Raw genomic sequence first — 12,964 nt, 5'->3', positions numbered from 1 at the left:
TGGGTGCTCTCAATGAGTTGCAATGAAAGGCTCGATGTCCGAGTGGAGCCCAGTGATGAGTGGTGTCCCTCAGGGGTCCGTGCTGGGGCCAGTATGATTTAACATCTTTGTTAGGGCCACGGACAGTGGGCTGGAGTGTGCAGCCTCGGCAAGTTTGCGGATGACGCCAAGCTGAGTGTTGCGGTTGATGCTCTAGAGGGAAGGGATGCCATCCAGAGGGACCGTGGCAGGCTTGGGAGGTGGGCCCGTGCAAAGCTCATGGAGTGCCACGAGGCCAAGTGCCAGGGGCAATCCCAAAGATGGCTGCAGGCCGGGCGGTGAGTGCATTGAGAGCAGCCCTGCGGAGAAGGACTTGGGGGTATTGGTGAATGGAGAACTGAGTATGAGCCGGCAACGTTCGCGCGGAGCCCAGAAAGCCAGTCGTATGCCAGGTTGCGTCAAAAGCAGCGTGGCCGGCAGGTCGAGGGAGGTGATTCTCCCTCCCTACTCGGCTCTGGTGAGAGTGGAGTACTGCATTCGGCTCTGAAGGCCCCCAGCATAAGAAAGGCATGGACCTGCTCGAGCGGGTCCAGAGGAGGGCCACAAAGATGAGGAGGAGGTGCAGCACCTCCCCTTTGCAGACAGGCTGAGGGAGTTGGGATCGTTTAGCCGGGAGAAGAGGAGGCTTTGTGGAGACCTTGCAGCGGCCATGCGGTACTTTGAGGGGGCCCTCAGGAAAGGTGGGGAGGGCCTCTGGACCAGGGAGTGTAGTGATAAGACGACAGGTAACGGATTTAACCTGAGAGAGGGTAGCTTTAGGTTAGATATGAGAAAGAAATTCTTTCCCGTGAGGTCGGTGAGATGCTGGAAGAAGTTGCCTAGAGCAGCTGTGGCTGCCCCCTGCCTGGAGCTGTTCAAGGCCAGGCTGGATGGTGCTTTGAGCAAGCTGGTGTGGTGGAAGGTGTCCCTGCCCACGGCAGAGGGCTTGGAGCTAGATGATCTTGAAGGTCCCTTCCAACCCAACCCCTTTGACGACTCTATCCCCTCCCTGTTCTTACCTCGACCCACAAACCGTTTTGTTGTGTTCTCTCTCCCCTTTCCAGTTGAGGAGGGGGAGTGACAGAGCGGCTTGGCGGGCACCTGGCATCCAGCCAAAGTGAACCCAGCGCACAGGAGGAGCTTGCGTCAGAGGCATGGGTGGAAGTGCATTAGCGTGTCCAAGCCTTTGTTTGGGCAAGTGAAGGGCTTGTGTCACGGGCTGGAAGCCCACCGGCTTGCCAGCAGGTGGTGTTGCTGCGGCGATACTTCCTAAGAGAGGTCTTGTGGTCCTTGTCCACCCACCCCGATGGCCTGTTGAGTCCCGGTTCTGTGCCGGGTGAGGCTGGAAGAGCCTTAGAAGAAAGGAAGAGGAGGCACCTGAGGCTGGCATGCGGGAGAACTTTATTGAGGCAAAGGAGTGAAATGGCAGGAGCACCAAGGGGAAGGGAGCGGGTCTGAGGTGCAAGTAGGGCGGCCGTCAGCCGAGGGCTCCTTTCCTTGCAGTAGACTTTTCCAGAGCACCGAGGTCTTCCTGCCTTGCAGTGGGAGCAGCGCGGCGGAGGTGCCCCGGTGGTCTGTGGCTTGTGAGAAGGTGTTTGCAGCAGAGAGTACCGGATGTAGCTGTAGGGGCGATGCAAAGAAGACAGTGGGAGAAGAGGAGGAGGTAGGTAGCTCATGTTTCCAGGCACCGCGGGCTGGCCCCTTCGCTGCTTGCTTTGTGCCTTGAGGGGCGGAGGAGCCACGGACGGCGAGCCCATGTGGCAGCAGGAGCCTGAAGGTAGGTCCTCAATCCGTGACTTGGCTTCTAGCGTGTGGTTGGCTGGTATCAGGCGTGGTGTAAGGAGCCCTTAGCAGGGGTAGCAGGCTCTTCTGGCACCATAGCAGCCCAGGCCTCCGAAGCCATAGCCGAAGCCGCCGGAGGAGACGGGCACTCCCTGGGAGCTGAGGATGTTGCCCACGGCAGCCGATGAGGACGATCCGACGGCGGTGCTCTGGGGGAAGGAGCTGAGGATGGGTCCCGGCAGGGTGACCAGCACGGCGGGAGGCTGGATGACGACGCGGGATTCTTCGCACTGCCTGACGCAGGGCTCGTTGCAGCTGTTAGCCAGCGGGGTGGGTCCGCAGGGGCTGCAGAGGTTGTTGCAGGCCATGTCTGTGGTGTTGAGGGGCCCTGTAAGAGAGGGTGTTGAGGAAGCGGAGGGTGGTGGGGGCGCGAGGGGTGGCGTTACAGGAGGGCAGGGGAATGTGGAGGCACGGTGTGGGGCTGCGGGGAGCGCGGCGGTGGGGAGGCGTCGGCACTGCTGAGTCTGGAGGCAGCGCGTGCTGGAAGAGATGGGGTGGGTGCGGCAGGAGAAGGAGGGGAAGGGGCTTCAGGCTCACCTTGTTGACCGCGGAGGAGAAGGCACCAGGAGCAGCGTGTGAGAGAGAGAGGTGCTGGGCCAGCTTTTATGCTGGACCCTGAGGGGCGGGACAGCCTTTGCACAACGCGGTGTTTTGCAGCAAGAAGCTGTTGCGTGCCACAGCCTGGTGAGTAATGAGGGGGGGTGTGCGTTTTTCCCCCGCAGTTCTGCAATGTAGTGTCCTCCACTTGAGGACATGTCCACTTGGTCCTGGCGGCAGCTTTGAGGTGCAAATATTAGAGGCCAAAGGCTTGGTGTTGATGGCGCGTGTCAGGGCATGCAGAACATGTGACCGAAGCCTAGGAGGGGTGGGGTGTCGTCAGTGAGGTCATGCTGTGGCACTCGTGTGGTGTGTTTTGTGGGTGCGCTGGGAAGGAGGGGCTCCTTTTCCTCGCAGCCCCGGAAGGTTGGTCTGGGCTTTCTGCTGTTGCGGGCAGGAGTGGCGGCCCCCTCAGTGGCATTTGCTCCGTGCCTGCCTTGCTGCCAGTTTGCTAAGCCTGCCTTGAGGCCTGGCCTTTGCCATTGAGCGTGCTCTGTGCGTGCCTTGGTGCCCGCCTTGCTTGTAAGGTTGTAGCTGGGAGAAAGGGGCCTGCGTGTCCGGGCTTGTGCCCCCTGGGGTCCGTCCCTGGGGGTGTCGGTGCGGGCAGAGGCAGAGGAGGCCTTTTTGGGAGAGCAGGCCGCCATCCCGGCAGCCCTGGCCGAGAGCTCGCCGGTCCTGTGACGTGGGGAGCCCTGCCTGGCTCCACCAGTGCTGGTGCTGCCCGTTCCGTAGCGAACCCCTTAGCTGTGGTGGCACGTTTGCAGCCTGGTGTCTGGCGTGCCACAGTGCTTGATGTGGGCCAGCTCACCAAGGCAGGTGAATTTCTGGAGAGCCCGTGAGTGTGGCGAGAGGCAGAGGTGGAGTGGGAGCGGCAGGCGGGGGAGGCTGGGGAGCCAGGGCCTTTGGGCTCTTTACTTGGGGTGAATGCCGAGGAGGGGAGGCCATTTCTCTGCACAGTGTGAGACGGGCAGAAAGAGAATTTGGAGATTGCCGAGGGTGGTTGGATGTAAGCACGCTGCACGGCACAGCAGAGCGAGGCCCTGGTGGTGGTGGATGCATGCCGAAGGGTCGATGAATGGCAAGGCCTGCCCCAGTTGAGCCGGGATGAGCGTTTTGCAGGCTGTGTGTGGGGCGAGCCGTTGTTGTTGCTGAGGAAGAGGAAGGGAGTGGGAAGGTGTGCCTTGGGACTGGATGTACGGAAGTCCCTGGGTCCTGATGAGTCAGAGCCACGAATGCTGGGGGAGCTGGCTGATGTCCTTGGGAGGCCACTCTCAATTGTCTTTTAAAGGTCATAGCTCCTGGGGGCAGTTGCGGGTGTCCAGAAGATTGCTCTTAGGCCTCCTGTCTTGCAGAAGGGCGGGAAGGAAGATGTGGGAGAGCAGAGGCTGGTGAGCCTGTCCTTGTTGCCAGGGGAGGTGATGGAGAAAATCCTCCGCGGAAGCGTTGCCAAGCTGCTGAAGGACAAGCAAGTGATGAGGAGCCGTCGGCATGGATTTACCAAGAGGGAATCGTGCTTGACTGACCTCCCTGTCTTCTGTGTTGGAGTGGCTAGCTTTGTGGACAAGGAGAGAGACGTGGGTGGTGTTCACTTCAGCTTTGTAGAAGAGTCTTTGACGCTGTCTCCCCTTGCGCGCTCACAGGCGCTGGGGGCAGCCGTGTTCAGCATCCTCGTCTGTGATCCGGGCAGTGGGATGGAGCGTCCCCACAGCAAGTTGGCAGGTGGTAACCCTCCTTTTCAGAAAGGTCAAGAGGAAGACCCAGGTTAACGACAGGTCGGTCAGCGTCACCTCCGTGCCTGGCGGGATCGTGGAGCAGATCCTCCTGGAAAGTATGCCAAGGCACCTGGAAAAGGGAGGCGTGACTGCTGACGGCCAACATGGCTTCACAGAGGGCAAAGCGTGCCTGACAAATGGGGTGGCCTTCTATGACAGGATTAAGGCATTGGTGGGTAAGGGAAGAGCGACTGGCGTCACGTCCCTGGACTTGTGCAGAGCATTTGATACTGTCCCGCGCAAGATCCTTGTCTCTGAAATGGAGAGATGCGGACTTGGTGGGTGGACCGCTCGGTGTGTGATTGGCTGGATGGGTGCTCTCAATGAGTTGCAATGAAAGGCTCGATGTCCGAGTGGAGCCCAGTGATGAGTGGTGTCCCTCAGGGGTCCGTGCTGGGGCCAGTATGATTTAACATCTTTGTTAGGGCCACGGACAGTGGGCTGGAGTGTGCAGCCTCGGCAAGTTTGCGGATGACGCCAAGCTGAGTGTTGCGGTTGATGCTCTAGAGGGAAGGGATGCCATCCAGAGGGACCGTGGCAGGCTTGGGAGGTGGGCCCGTGCAAAGCTCATGGAGTGCCACGAGGCCAAGTGCCAGGGGCAATCCCAAAGATGGCTGCAGGCCGGGCGGTGAGTGCATTGAGAGCAGCCCTGCGGAGAAGGACTTGGGGGTATTGGTGAATGGAGAACTGAGTATGAGCCGGCAACGTTCGCGCGGAGCCCAGAAAGCCAGTCGTATGCCAGGTTGCGTCAAAAGCAGCGTGGCCGGCAGGTCGAGGGAGGTGATTCTCCCTCCCTACTCGGCTCTGGTGAGAGTGGAGTACTGCATTCGGCTCTGAAGGCCCCCAGCATAAGAAAGGCATGGACCTGCTCGAGCGGGTCCAGAGGAGGGCCACAAAGATGAGGAGGAGGTGCAGCACCTCCCCTTTGCAGACAGGCTGAGAGAGTTGGGATCGTTTAGCCGGGAGAAGAGGAGGCTTTGTGGAGACCTTGCAGCGGCCATGCGGTACTTTGAGGGGGCCCTCAGGAAAGGTGGGGAGGGCCTCTGGACCAGGGAGTGTAGTGATAAGACGACAGGTAACGGATTTAACCTGAGAGAGGGTAGCTTTAGGTTAGATATGAGAAAGAAATTCTTTCCCGTGAGGTCGGTGAGATGCTGGAAGAAGTTGCCTAGAGCAGCTGTGGCTGCCCCCTGCCTGGAGCTGTTCAAGGCCAGGCTGGATGGTGCTTTGAGCAAGCTGGTGTGGTGGAAGGTGTCCCTGCCCACGGCAGAGGGCTTGGAGCTAGATGATCTTGAAGGTCCCTTCCAACCCAACCCCTTTGACGACTCTATCCCCTCCCTGTTCTTACCTCGACCCACAAACCGTTTTGTTGTGTTCTCTCTCCCCTTTCCAGTTGAGGAGGGGGAGTGACAGAGCGGCTTGGCGGGCACCTGGCATCCAGCCAAAGTGAACCCAGCGCACAGGAGGAGCTTGCGTCAGAGGCATGGGTGGAAGTGCATTAGCGTGTCCAAGCCTTTGTTTGGGCAAGTGAAGGGCTTGTGTCACGGGCTGGAAGCCCACCGGCTTGCCAGCAGGTGGTGTTGCTGCGGCGATACTTCCTAAGAGAGGTCTTGTGGTCCTTGTCCACCCACCCCGATGGCCTGTTGAGTCCCGGTTCTGTGCCGGGTGAGGCTGGAAGAGCCTTAGAAGAAAGGAAGAGGAGGCACCTGAGGCTGGCATGCGGGAGAACTTTATTGAGGCAAAGGAGTGAAATGGCAGGAGCACCAAGGGGAAGGGAGCGGGTCTGAGGTGCAAGTAGGGCGGCCGTCAGCCGAGGGCTCCTTTCCTTGCAGTAGACTTTTCCAGAGCACCGAGGTCTTCCTGCCTTGCAGTGGGAGCAGCGCGGCGGAGGTGCCCCGGTGGCCTTTGGCTTGTGAGAAGGTGTTTGCAGCAGAGAGTACCGGATGTAGCTGTAGGGGCGATGCAAAGAAGACAGTGGGAGAAGAGGAGGAGGTAGGTAGCTCATGTTTCCAGGCACCGCGGGCTGGCCCCTTCGCTGCTTGCTTTGTGCCTTGAGGGGCGGAGGAGCCACGGACGGCGAGCCCATGTGGCAGCAGGAGCCTGAAGGTAGGTCCTCAATCCGTGACTTGGCTTCTAGCGTGTGGTTGGCTGGTATCAGGCGTGGTGTAAGGAGCCCTTAGCAGGGGTAGCAGGCTCTTCTGGCACCGTAGCAGCCCAGGCCTCCGAAGCCATAGCCGAAGCCGCCGGAGGAGACGGGCACTCCCTGGGAGCTGAGGATGTTGCCCACGGCAGCCGATGAGGACGATCCGACGGCGGTGCTCTGGGGGAAGGAGCTGAGGATGGGTCCCGGCAGGGTGACCAGCACGGCGGGAGGCTGGATGACGACGCGGGATTCTTCGCACTGCCTGACGCAGGGCTCGTTGCAGCTGTTAGCCAGCGGGGTGGGTCCGCAGGGGCTGCAGAGGTTGTTGCAGGCCATGTCTGTGGTGTTGAGGGGCCCTGTAAGAGAGGGTGTTGAGGAAGCGGAGGGTGTTGGGGGGGCGCGAGGGGTGGCGTTACAGGAGGGCAGGGGAATGTGGAGGCGCGGTGTGGGGCTGCGGGGAGCGCGGCGGTGGGGAGGCGTCGGCACTGCTGAGTCTGGAGGCAGCGCGTGCTGGAAGAGATGGGGCGGGTGCGGCAGGAGAAGGAGGGGAAGGGGCTTCAGGCTCACCTTGTTGACCGCGGAGGAGAAGGCACCAGGAGCAGCGTGTGAGAGAGAGAGGTGCTGGGCCAGCTTTTATGCTGGACCCTGAGGGGCGGGACAGCCTTTGCACAACGCGGTGTTTTGCAGCAAGAAGCTGTTGCGTGCCACAGCCTGGTGAGTAATGAGGGGGGGTGTGCGTTTTTCCCCCGCAGTTCTGCAATGTAGTGTCCTCCACTTGAGGACATGTCCACTTGGTCCTGGCGGCAGCTTTGAGGTGCAAATATTAGAGGCCAAAGGCTTGGTGTTGATGGCGCGTGTCAGGGCATGCAGAACATGTGACCGAAGCCTAGGAGGGGTGGGGTGTCGTCAGTGAGGTCATGCTGTGGCACTCGTGTGGTGTGTTTTGTGGGTGCGCTGGGAAGGAGGGGCTCCTTTTCCTCGCAGCCCCGGAAGGTTGGTCTGGGCTTTCTGCTGTTGCGGGCAGGAGTGGCGGCCCCCTCAGTGGCATTTGCTCCGTGCCTGCCTTGCTGCCAGCTTGCTAAGCCTGCCTTGAGGCCTGGCCTTTGCCATTGAGCGTGCTCTGTGCGTGCCTTGGTGCCCGCCTTGCTTGTTAGGTTGTAGCTGGGAGAAAGGGGCCTGCGTGTCCGGGCTTGTGCCCCCTGGGGTCCGTCCCTGGGGGTGTCGGTGCGGGCAGAGGCAGAGGAGGCCTTTTTGGGAGAGCAGGCCGCCATCCCGGCAGCCCTGGCCGAGAGCTCGCCGGTCCTGTGACGTGGGGAGCCCTGCCTGGCTCCACCAGTGCTGGTGCTGCCCGTTCCGTAGCGAACCCCTTAGCTGTGGTGGCACGTTTGCAGCCTGGTGTCTGGCGTGCCACAGTGCTTGATGTGGGCCAGCTCACCAAGGCAGGTGAATTTCTGGAGAGCCCGTGAGTGTGGCGAGAGGCAGAGGTGGAGTGGGAGCGGCAGGCGGGGGAGGCTGGGGAGCCAGGGCCTTTGGGCTCTTTACTTGGGGTGAATGCCGAGGAGGGGAGGCCATTTCTCTGCACAGTGTGAGACGGGCAGAAAGAGAATTTGGAGATTGCCGAGGGTGGTTGGACGTAAGCACGCTGCACGGCACAGCAGAGCGAGGCCCTGGTGGTGGTGGATGCATGCCGAAGGGTCGATGAATGGCAAGGCCTGCCCCAGTTGAGCCGGGATGAGCGTTTTGCAGGCTGTGTGTGGGGCGAGCCGTTGTTGTTGCTGAGGAAGAGGAAGGGAGTGGGAAGGTGTGCCTTGGGACTGGATGTACGGAAGTCCCTGGGTCCTGATGAGTCAGAGCCACGAATGCTGGGGGAGCTGGCTGATGTCCTTGGGAGGCCACTCTCAATTGTCTTTTAAAGGTCATAGCTCCTGGGGGCAGTTGCGGGTGTCCAGAAGATTGCTCTTAGGCCTCCTGTCTTGCAGAAGGGCGGGAAGGAAGATGTGGGAGAGCAGAGGCTGGTGAGCCTGTCCTTGTTGCCAGGGGAGGTGATGGAGAAAATCCTCCGCGGAAGCGTTGCCAAGCTGCTGAAGGACAAGCAAGTGATGAGGAGCCGTCGGCATGGATTTACCAAGAGGGAATCGTGCTTGACTGACCTCCCTGTCTTCTGTGTTGGAGTGGCTAGCTTTGTGGACAAGGAGAGAGACGTGGGTGGTGTTCACTTCAGCTTTGTAGAAGAGTCTTTGACGCTGTCTCCCCTTGCGCGCTCACAGGCGCTGGGGGCAGCCGTGTTCAGCATCCTCGTCTGTGATCCGGGCAGTGGGATGGAGCGTCCCCACAGCAAGTTGGCAGGTGGTAACCCTCCTTTTCAGAAAGGTCAAGAGGAAGACCCAGGTTAACGACAGGTCGGTCAGCGTCACCTCCGTGCCTGGCGGGATCGTGGAGCAGATCCTCCTGGAAAGTATGCCAATTGACATGGAAAATGTCTTTGCAGGGATTGTTTTTAGGGATGGACTTGAAGCTTTGTGTTGTAGTTTAGCAAGGGACCAGGAAAAAGTGGGAGGACTTTAGAAATGATCTGTGTTCATGGTGAAGGATATTAGTGCTTTAGCTGTCTAGTGGGGTGTAGGGTTTTAGATATTGAATAATGAATTGGGGGAACAAATTTAGGGACTAGCCCGAAAGTTTTTTTTTATGGACTAGGAATGGGACCAACGATTTTTGGGAGCTATAGGGGGTGTTAGGGGAATGACCCAAGGAAGGTTTTTCGAGGTTTTCGTGGTTTAACCTCAGCCAGCAACCAAGCACCACACAGCCACTTGCTCACTTTCTCCCACCCAGAGCGATGGGAAGGAGGATCGGAAAGGGATGTAAAATTCAAGGGCTGAGATAAGAACATTTTAATAGGTAAAGTAAAAGCCACGCACACAAGCAAAGCAAAGCAAGGAATTCATTCACCACTTCCCATGGGCAGGCAGGTGCTCGGCCATCCCCAGGAAAGCAGGGCTCCATCACGTGTAACAGTTACTCAGGAAGAGAAACGCCATAATGCCATATGTCCCCCCTTCCTTCTTCTTCCCCCAGTTCATAGACTCAGCGTGACGTCATATGGTATGGAATACCTCTCTAGCTAGCTTGGGTCACCTGCCTTGGCTGTGTCCCCTCCCAATTTCCTGTGCTCCCCCAGCCCTCTCACTGGTAGGGCCCAAGGAACTGAAAAGTCCTTGATGTAGTATAAACATCACCCAGCAACAACTAAAAACTTCAGTGTCCTATCAACATTGCGCTCACATCATAGCCGAAAGACAGCACTGTACTAATTACTAAGAAGAAAATTAACTCTATCCCTGCTGAAACCAGGACAGAGATGAACCGGGGGGCAAGTGGAAGGATTTTAGGGATGGGCCAAGGGAGCAGGGGGAAGGATTTTTGGGGTGGACTGGATGCTATAGAAAAAATTACTTCAGGGTCAAAGCGGGGGATTACGGGAGTAATTTTAGGAATAGAGCATTCACAGGGTGAAGCGTTATAAGGCTGGGCTGAAGGCAGGAGCAAAGATTTTCAGGGGGGCATTGGGGACTGAGAGAAAGACCTTGCAGGATGGACTAGGGGACTTGAGGAAGAATTTCAGGGACAGAGTAGCAGGTCTGCAGGGAAGGACTGCAAGTGTGGACCATGGGCAAGGGGAAGGATTATAGGATCAGGCATGGGGAGTGGGGCGGGGAGAAAGAATTTAGGGAAGAACCAGGGGCCAGGGATAAAGATTTTAGGAATGGACTGTGAGGCAGGGGGAAAGATTTGCTAGACCAACTGGATGGTGCAAGGGGAAATAATGTATATGCTGACTTACGGGGTGGGAGGAAGTATTTTAGGATGGGATGGGGAACCTGGTGGGAAAGCTTTTAGGGAGAACCTGGTGATTTAGAGGGAAGGACTACAGGGATTGAGCTTGGGGGGGGGGGGGGAAAGAATTTTGAGGATTACTGAGTCAAGGGGAAGCACTTAGGGATGGACCCTCAGGGTTCTGGAATGCTTTTAGGTATGGGCTGGGGGTATGGGTAAAGATTAACAGCATGGACAGGGTCAGTGAGGAGGAGGATTTTAGGGATGGACAGGAAGCTTTGTGTTGAATGAATTTAGGAATAGACTGGGAAAAGGGAGGACTTTAGAAATGGAGTGTGGTCAAGGTGAAGGATATTAGTGATGCAACAATAGAACAGTGAGCAGGCTTTTAGGGATGGAGTAGAAGCTGCCAGGAAGGAATTCTGTTTCTTGTTCTCACCGTGCCCTAGTAGCCATGTCAGGGACACCACAAAAGTTCTGCTTCCTGCTTTCTTTGGTTAGAAAAGTAACTGCTCCCTTTTGTACTCGTTCAGAGCCCAAATGCTCCATAGAACCACACATGCACAGCTCCACCAGAGAAGATGCCAGGAAGGAATACTCTTGGTGGTTCCCACCCTGCCCTGGTAGCCGTGTGAAGAACACCACAGAAGTTCTGCTCCCTGCTTTCTCTGGTGAGAAATTGTAGTGCTCACTTTTGCACTCATACAGACTCAAAAAAGCTCCATGGAACCGACCAGGCACAGCTCTCCCAAAGAAGGTGCCAGGAAGGAATTCTCTTGGTTGTTCCACAATCTGCCCTGGTGGCAATGTGAGTGACATCTCAAAAGTACTGCAAAATTCTTTCTGTGGTAAGAAATTGAAGTGCTCGTTTTTGCACTTGTGCCAGACTCAAATGCTCCATGAAAAGACCAAGACACAGCTCCCCTGGAAAAGGTGTCAGGAAGGAATTCTCTCTGTGATTCTCAGCCTGACATGGTAGCCATGTGAAGGACATCACAAAAGTTCTGCTTCCTGCTTTCTAGGGTGAGAAAAGTAACTTCTCACTTTTGCACTTGTGCAGAGCCAAAATGCTCCATGGAACCACCAGAGCACAGCTCCAGCAGAGAAAGATCCAGGAAGGAATTCTCTTGGTGGTTCTCACCCTGCCCTGGTAGCTATGTGAAAGACACCACAAAAGTTCTGCTCCTTGCTTTCTGTGGTAAGAAAAGTAACTGCTCCCTTTTGCACTTGTATAGAGCCAAAATGCTGAATGGACTACACGTGCACAGCTCCACCAGAGAAGGTGCCAGGAAGGAATTCTCTTCGTGGTTCCTCAGACTGCCCTGGTGGCAATGTGAGTAACATCACAAAAGCACTGCAACTTTCTTTCTGTGGTGAGAAATTGAAGTGCTCATTTTTGCAGTCGATCAGAGCACCAATGCTCCATGAAAAGACCAAGACACACCTCCCCCAGAGAAGGTGCCAGGAAGGGATTCACTGTAGTTCTCAGCCTGCACTGGTAGCCATATGAAGGATACCACAAAAGTTCTGCTCCCTGCTTTTGGTGGTGAGAAATTGAAGTGCTCATTTTTGCACTCGTACAGACTCAAACGCTCCATGAAAGCACCAAGGCACAGCTCCCCTGGAGAAGGTGTCAGGAAGGAATTCTCTCTGTGATTCTGTCTGCCCTAGTAGCTATGTGAAGGACAAAAGTTCTGTTCCCTGCTTCCTCTGTTTAGAAAAGTAACTGCTCACTTTTGCACTTGTGCAGAGCCAAAATGCTCCATGGAAACACTCAGGAACAGCTCCCCCAAAGAAGGTGCCAGGAAGGAATTCTCTGTGTGGTTCTCACCCTGCCCTGGTAGTCATGTGAGGGACATCACAAAAGTTCTGCTACCTGCTTTCAGTGGTTAGAAATTTAGGTGCTCACTTTTGCATGCATGCAGACTCAAATGCTCCACGCAACCATCTAGCCACAGCTTCACCTGAAAAGGAATAAGGCCTAAAAACCTAAAGATCCACCTGAGATTAGTCTCAGGTCTGTAAAAGCCCCATTCTGCCTTGCAAAATTGCTCAACTTGGTTACTGAGGAACCACAGCATGTAGTGCTGAATCGCCCTGTCCTTGCCCACTGTACCCAAGCCTAAGCCATTGTGGGAAATTGCTGTAACAGGCACTAGAAATCATAAATTAGTTAAAGTTTGACACATCAATAGAAGAAAGTGGTAGCAAGCCAAGTTTTATGTACAAGAACCTGGCAGGGTCACTTATGAACTGAGGAAGACCACCTGAGTGGGCCAAAGGCTGGAACAACCCGCTTGAAACGGATGCCAAGAGGAGACTCCACCTGAACTCCGCCCAGGCTCCGCCTAGAGTCCGCCTATTATTAATATGCCATAAGATGTTGTAATTACATGAATAATGTATGAGAAGATGTTGCAATCATATATGTCAAATGTATAAATTAGCCTGTTTCACACCTGCGCTTGGGAATGAGTTTCTGCAGTGTGAACCACCTCCTCCCCTGTGCAGATAATAAATAACTTGCTGCTAAAAGTACAAAAAGTCTATTAGCAGTTTTCTTCATTATGAGGTTTTTCGGCATCATTGTGACCTCCTACTCAAATGCCCCCCTCCCCCGAGGGAGGCGGATCCCCCGCTCAGGGAGCATGCGTAGTGAATTAAAAAGGCGCTGTGCCTTTAAATCGAAGCGGGGAAGAAACTAACGGATAATTAATTACGAGGCTCAACTTTGGGCGGAACCAGCCAACTGACC

The 12,964-nt window shown here is 56.3% G+C and overlaps 2 protein-coding genes across 2 annotated transcripts; both read right to left on the bottom strand.

The window, feature by feature from the left end:
* Positions 1-1,865: 1,865 nt before the first annotated feature.
* LOC130146614 (feather keratin-like) lies at positions 1,866-2,177 on the bottom strand. The gene has a single exon (XM_056332949.1). It carries the CDS (start codon positions 2,166-2,168, stop codon positions 1,866-1,868), a length of 303 nt encoding a protein of 100 aa, XP_056188924.1. The 5' UTR covers positions 2,169-2,177.
* Positions 2,178-6,405: 4,228 nt separating this feature from the next.
* LOC130146601 (feather keratin-like) lies at positions 6,406-6,717 on the bottom strand. The gene has a single exon (XM_056332874.1). It carries the CDS (start codon positions 6,706-6,708, stop codon positions 6,406-6,408), a length of 303 nt encoding a protein of 100 aa, XP_056188849.1. The 5' UTR covers positions 6,709-6,717.
* Between the last annotated feature and the right edge of the window lie 6,247 nt (positions 6,718-12,964).

Source organism: Falco biarmicus, chromosome 3 (assembly GCF_023638135.1).
Source record: "Falco biarmicus isolate bFalBia1 chromosome 3, bFalBia1.pri, whole genome shotgun sequence".
In the NCBI taxonomy this organism is placed as follows: domain Eukaryota; kingdom Metazoa; phylum Chordata; class Aves; order Falconiformes; family Falconidae; genus Falco; species Falco biarmicus.
The sequence above is the reverse complement of the archived record's forward strand: the minus strand, read 5'-3'. Positions and strand labels throughout refer to the sequence as shown.

Bases quoted from the DNA above. Each gene is read 5' to 3' on its own strand.
- LOC130146601 (XM_056332874.1), bottom strand. From the start codon at position 6,708: ATGGCCTGCAACAACCTCTGCAGCCCCTGCGGACCCACCCCGCTGGCT.
- LOC130146614 (XM_056332949.1), bottom strand. From the start codon at position 2,168: ATGGCCTGCAACAACCTCTGCAGCCCCTGCGGACCCACCCCGCTGGCT.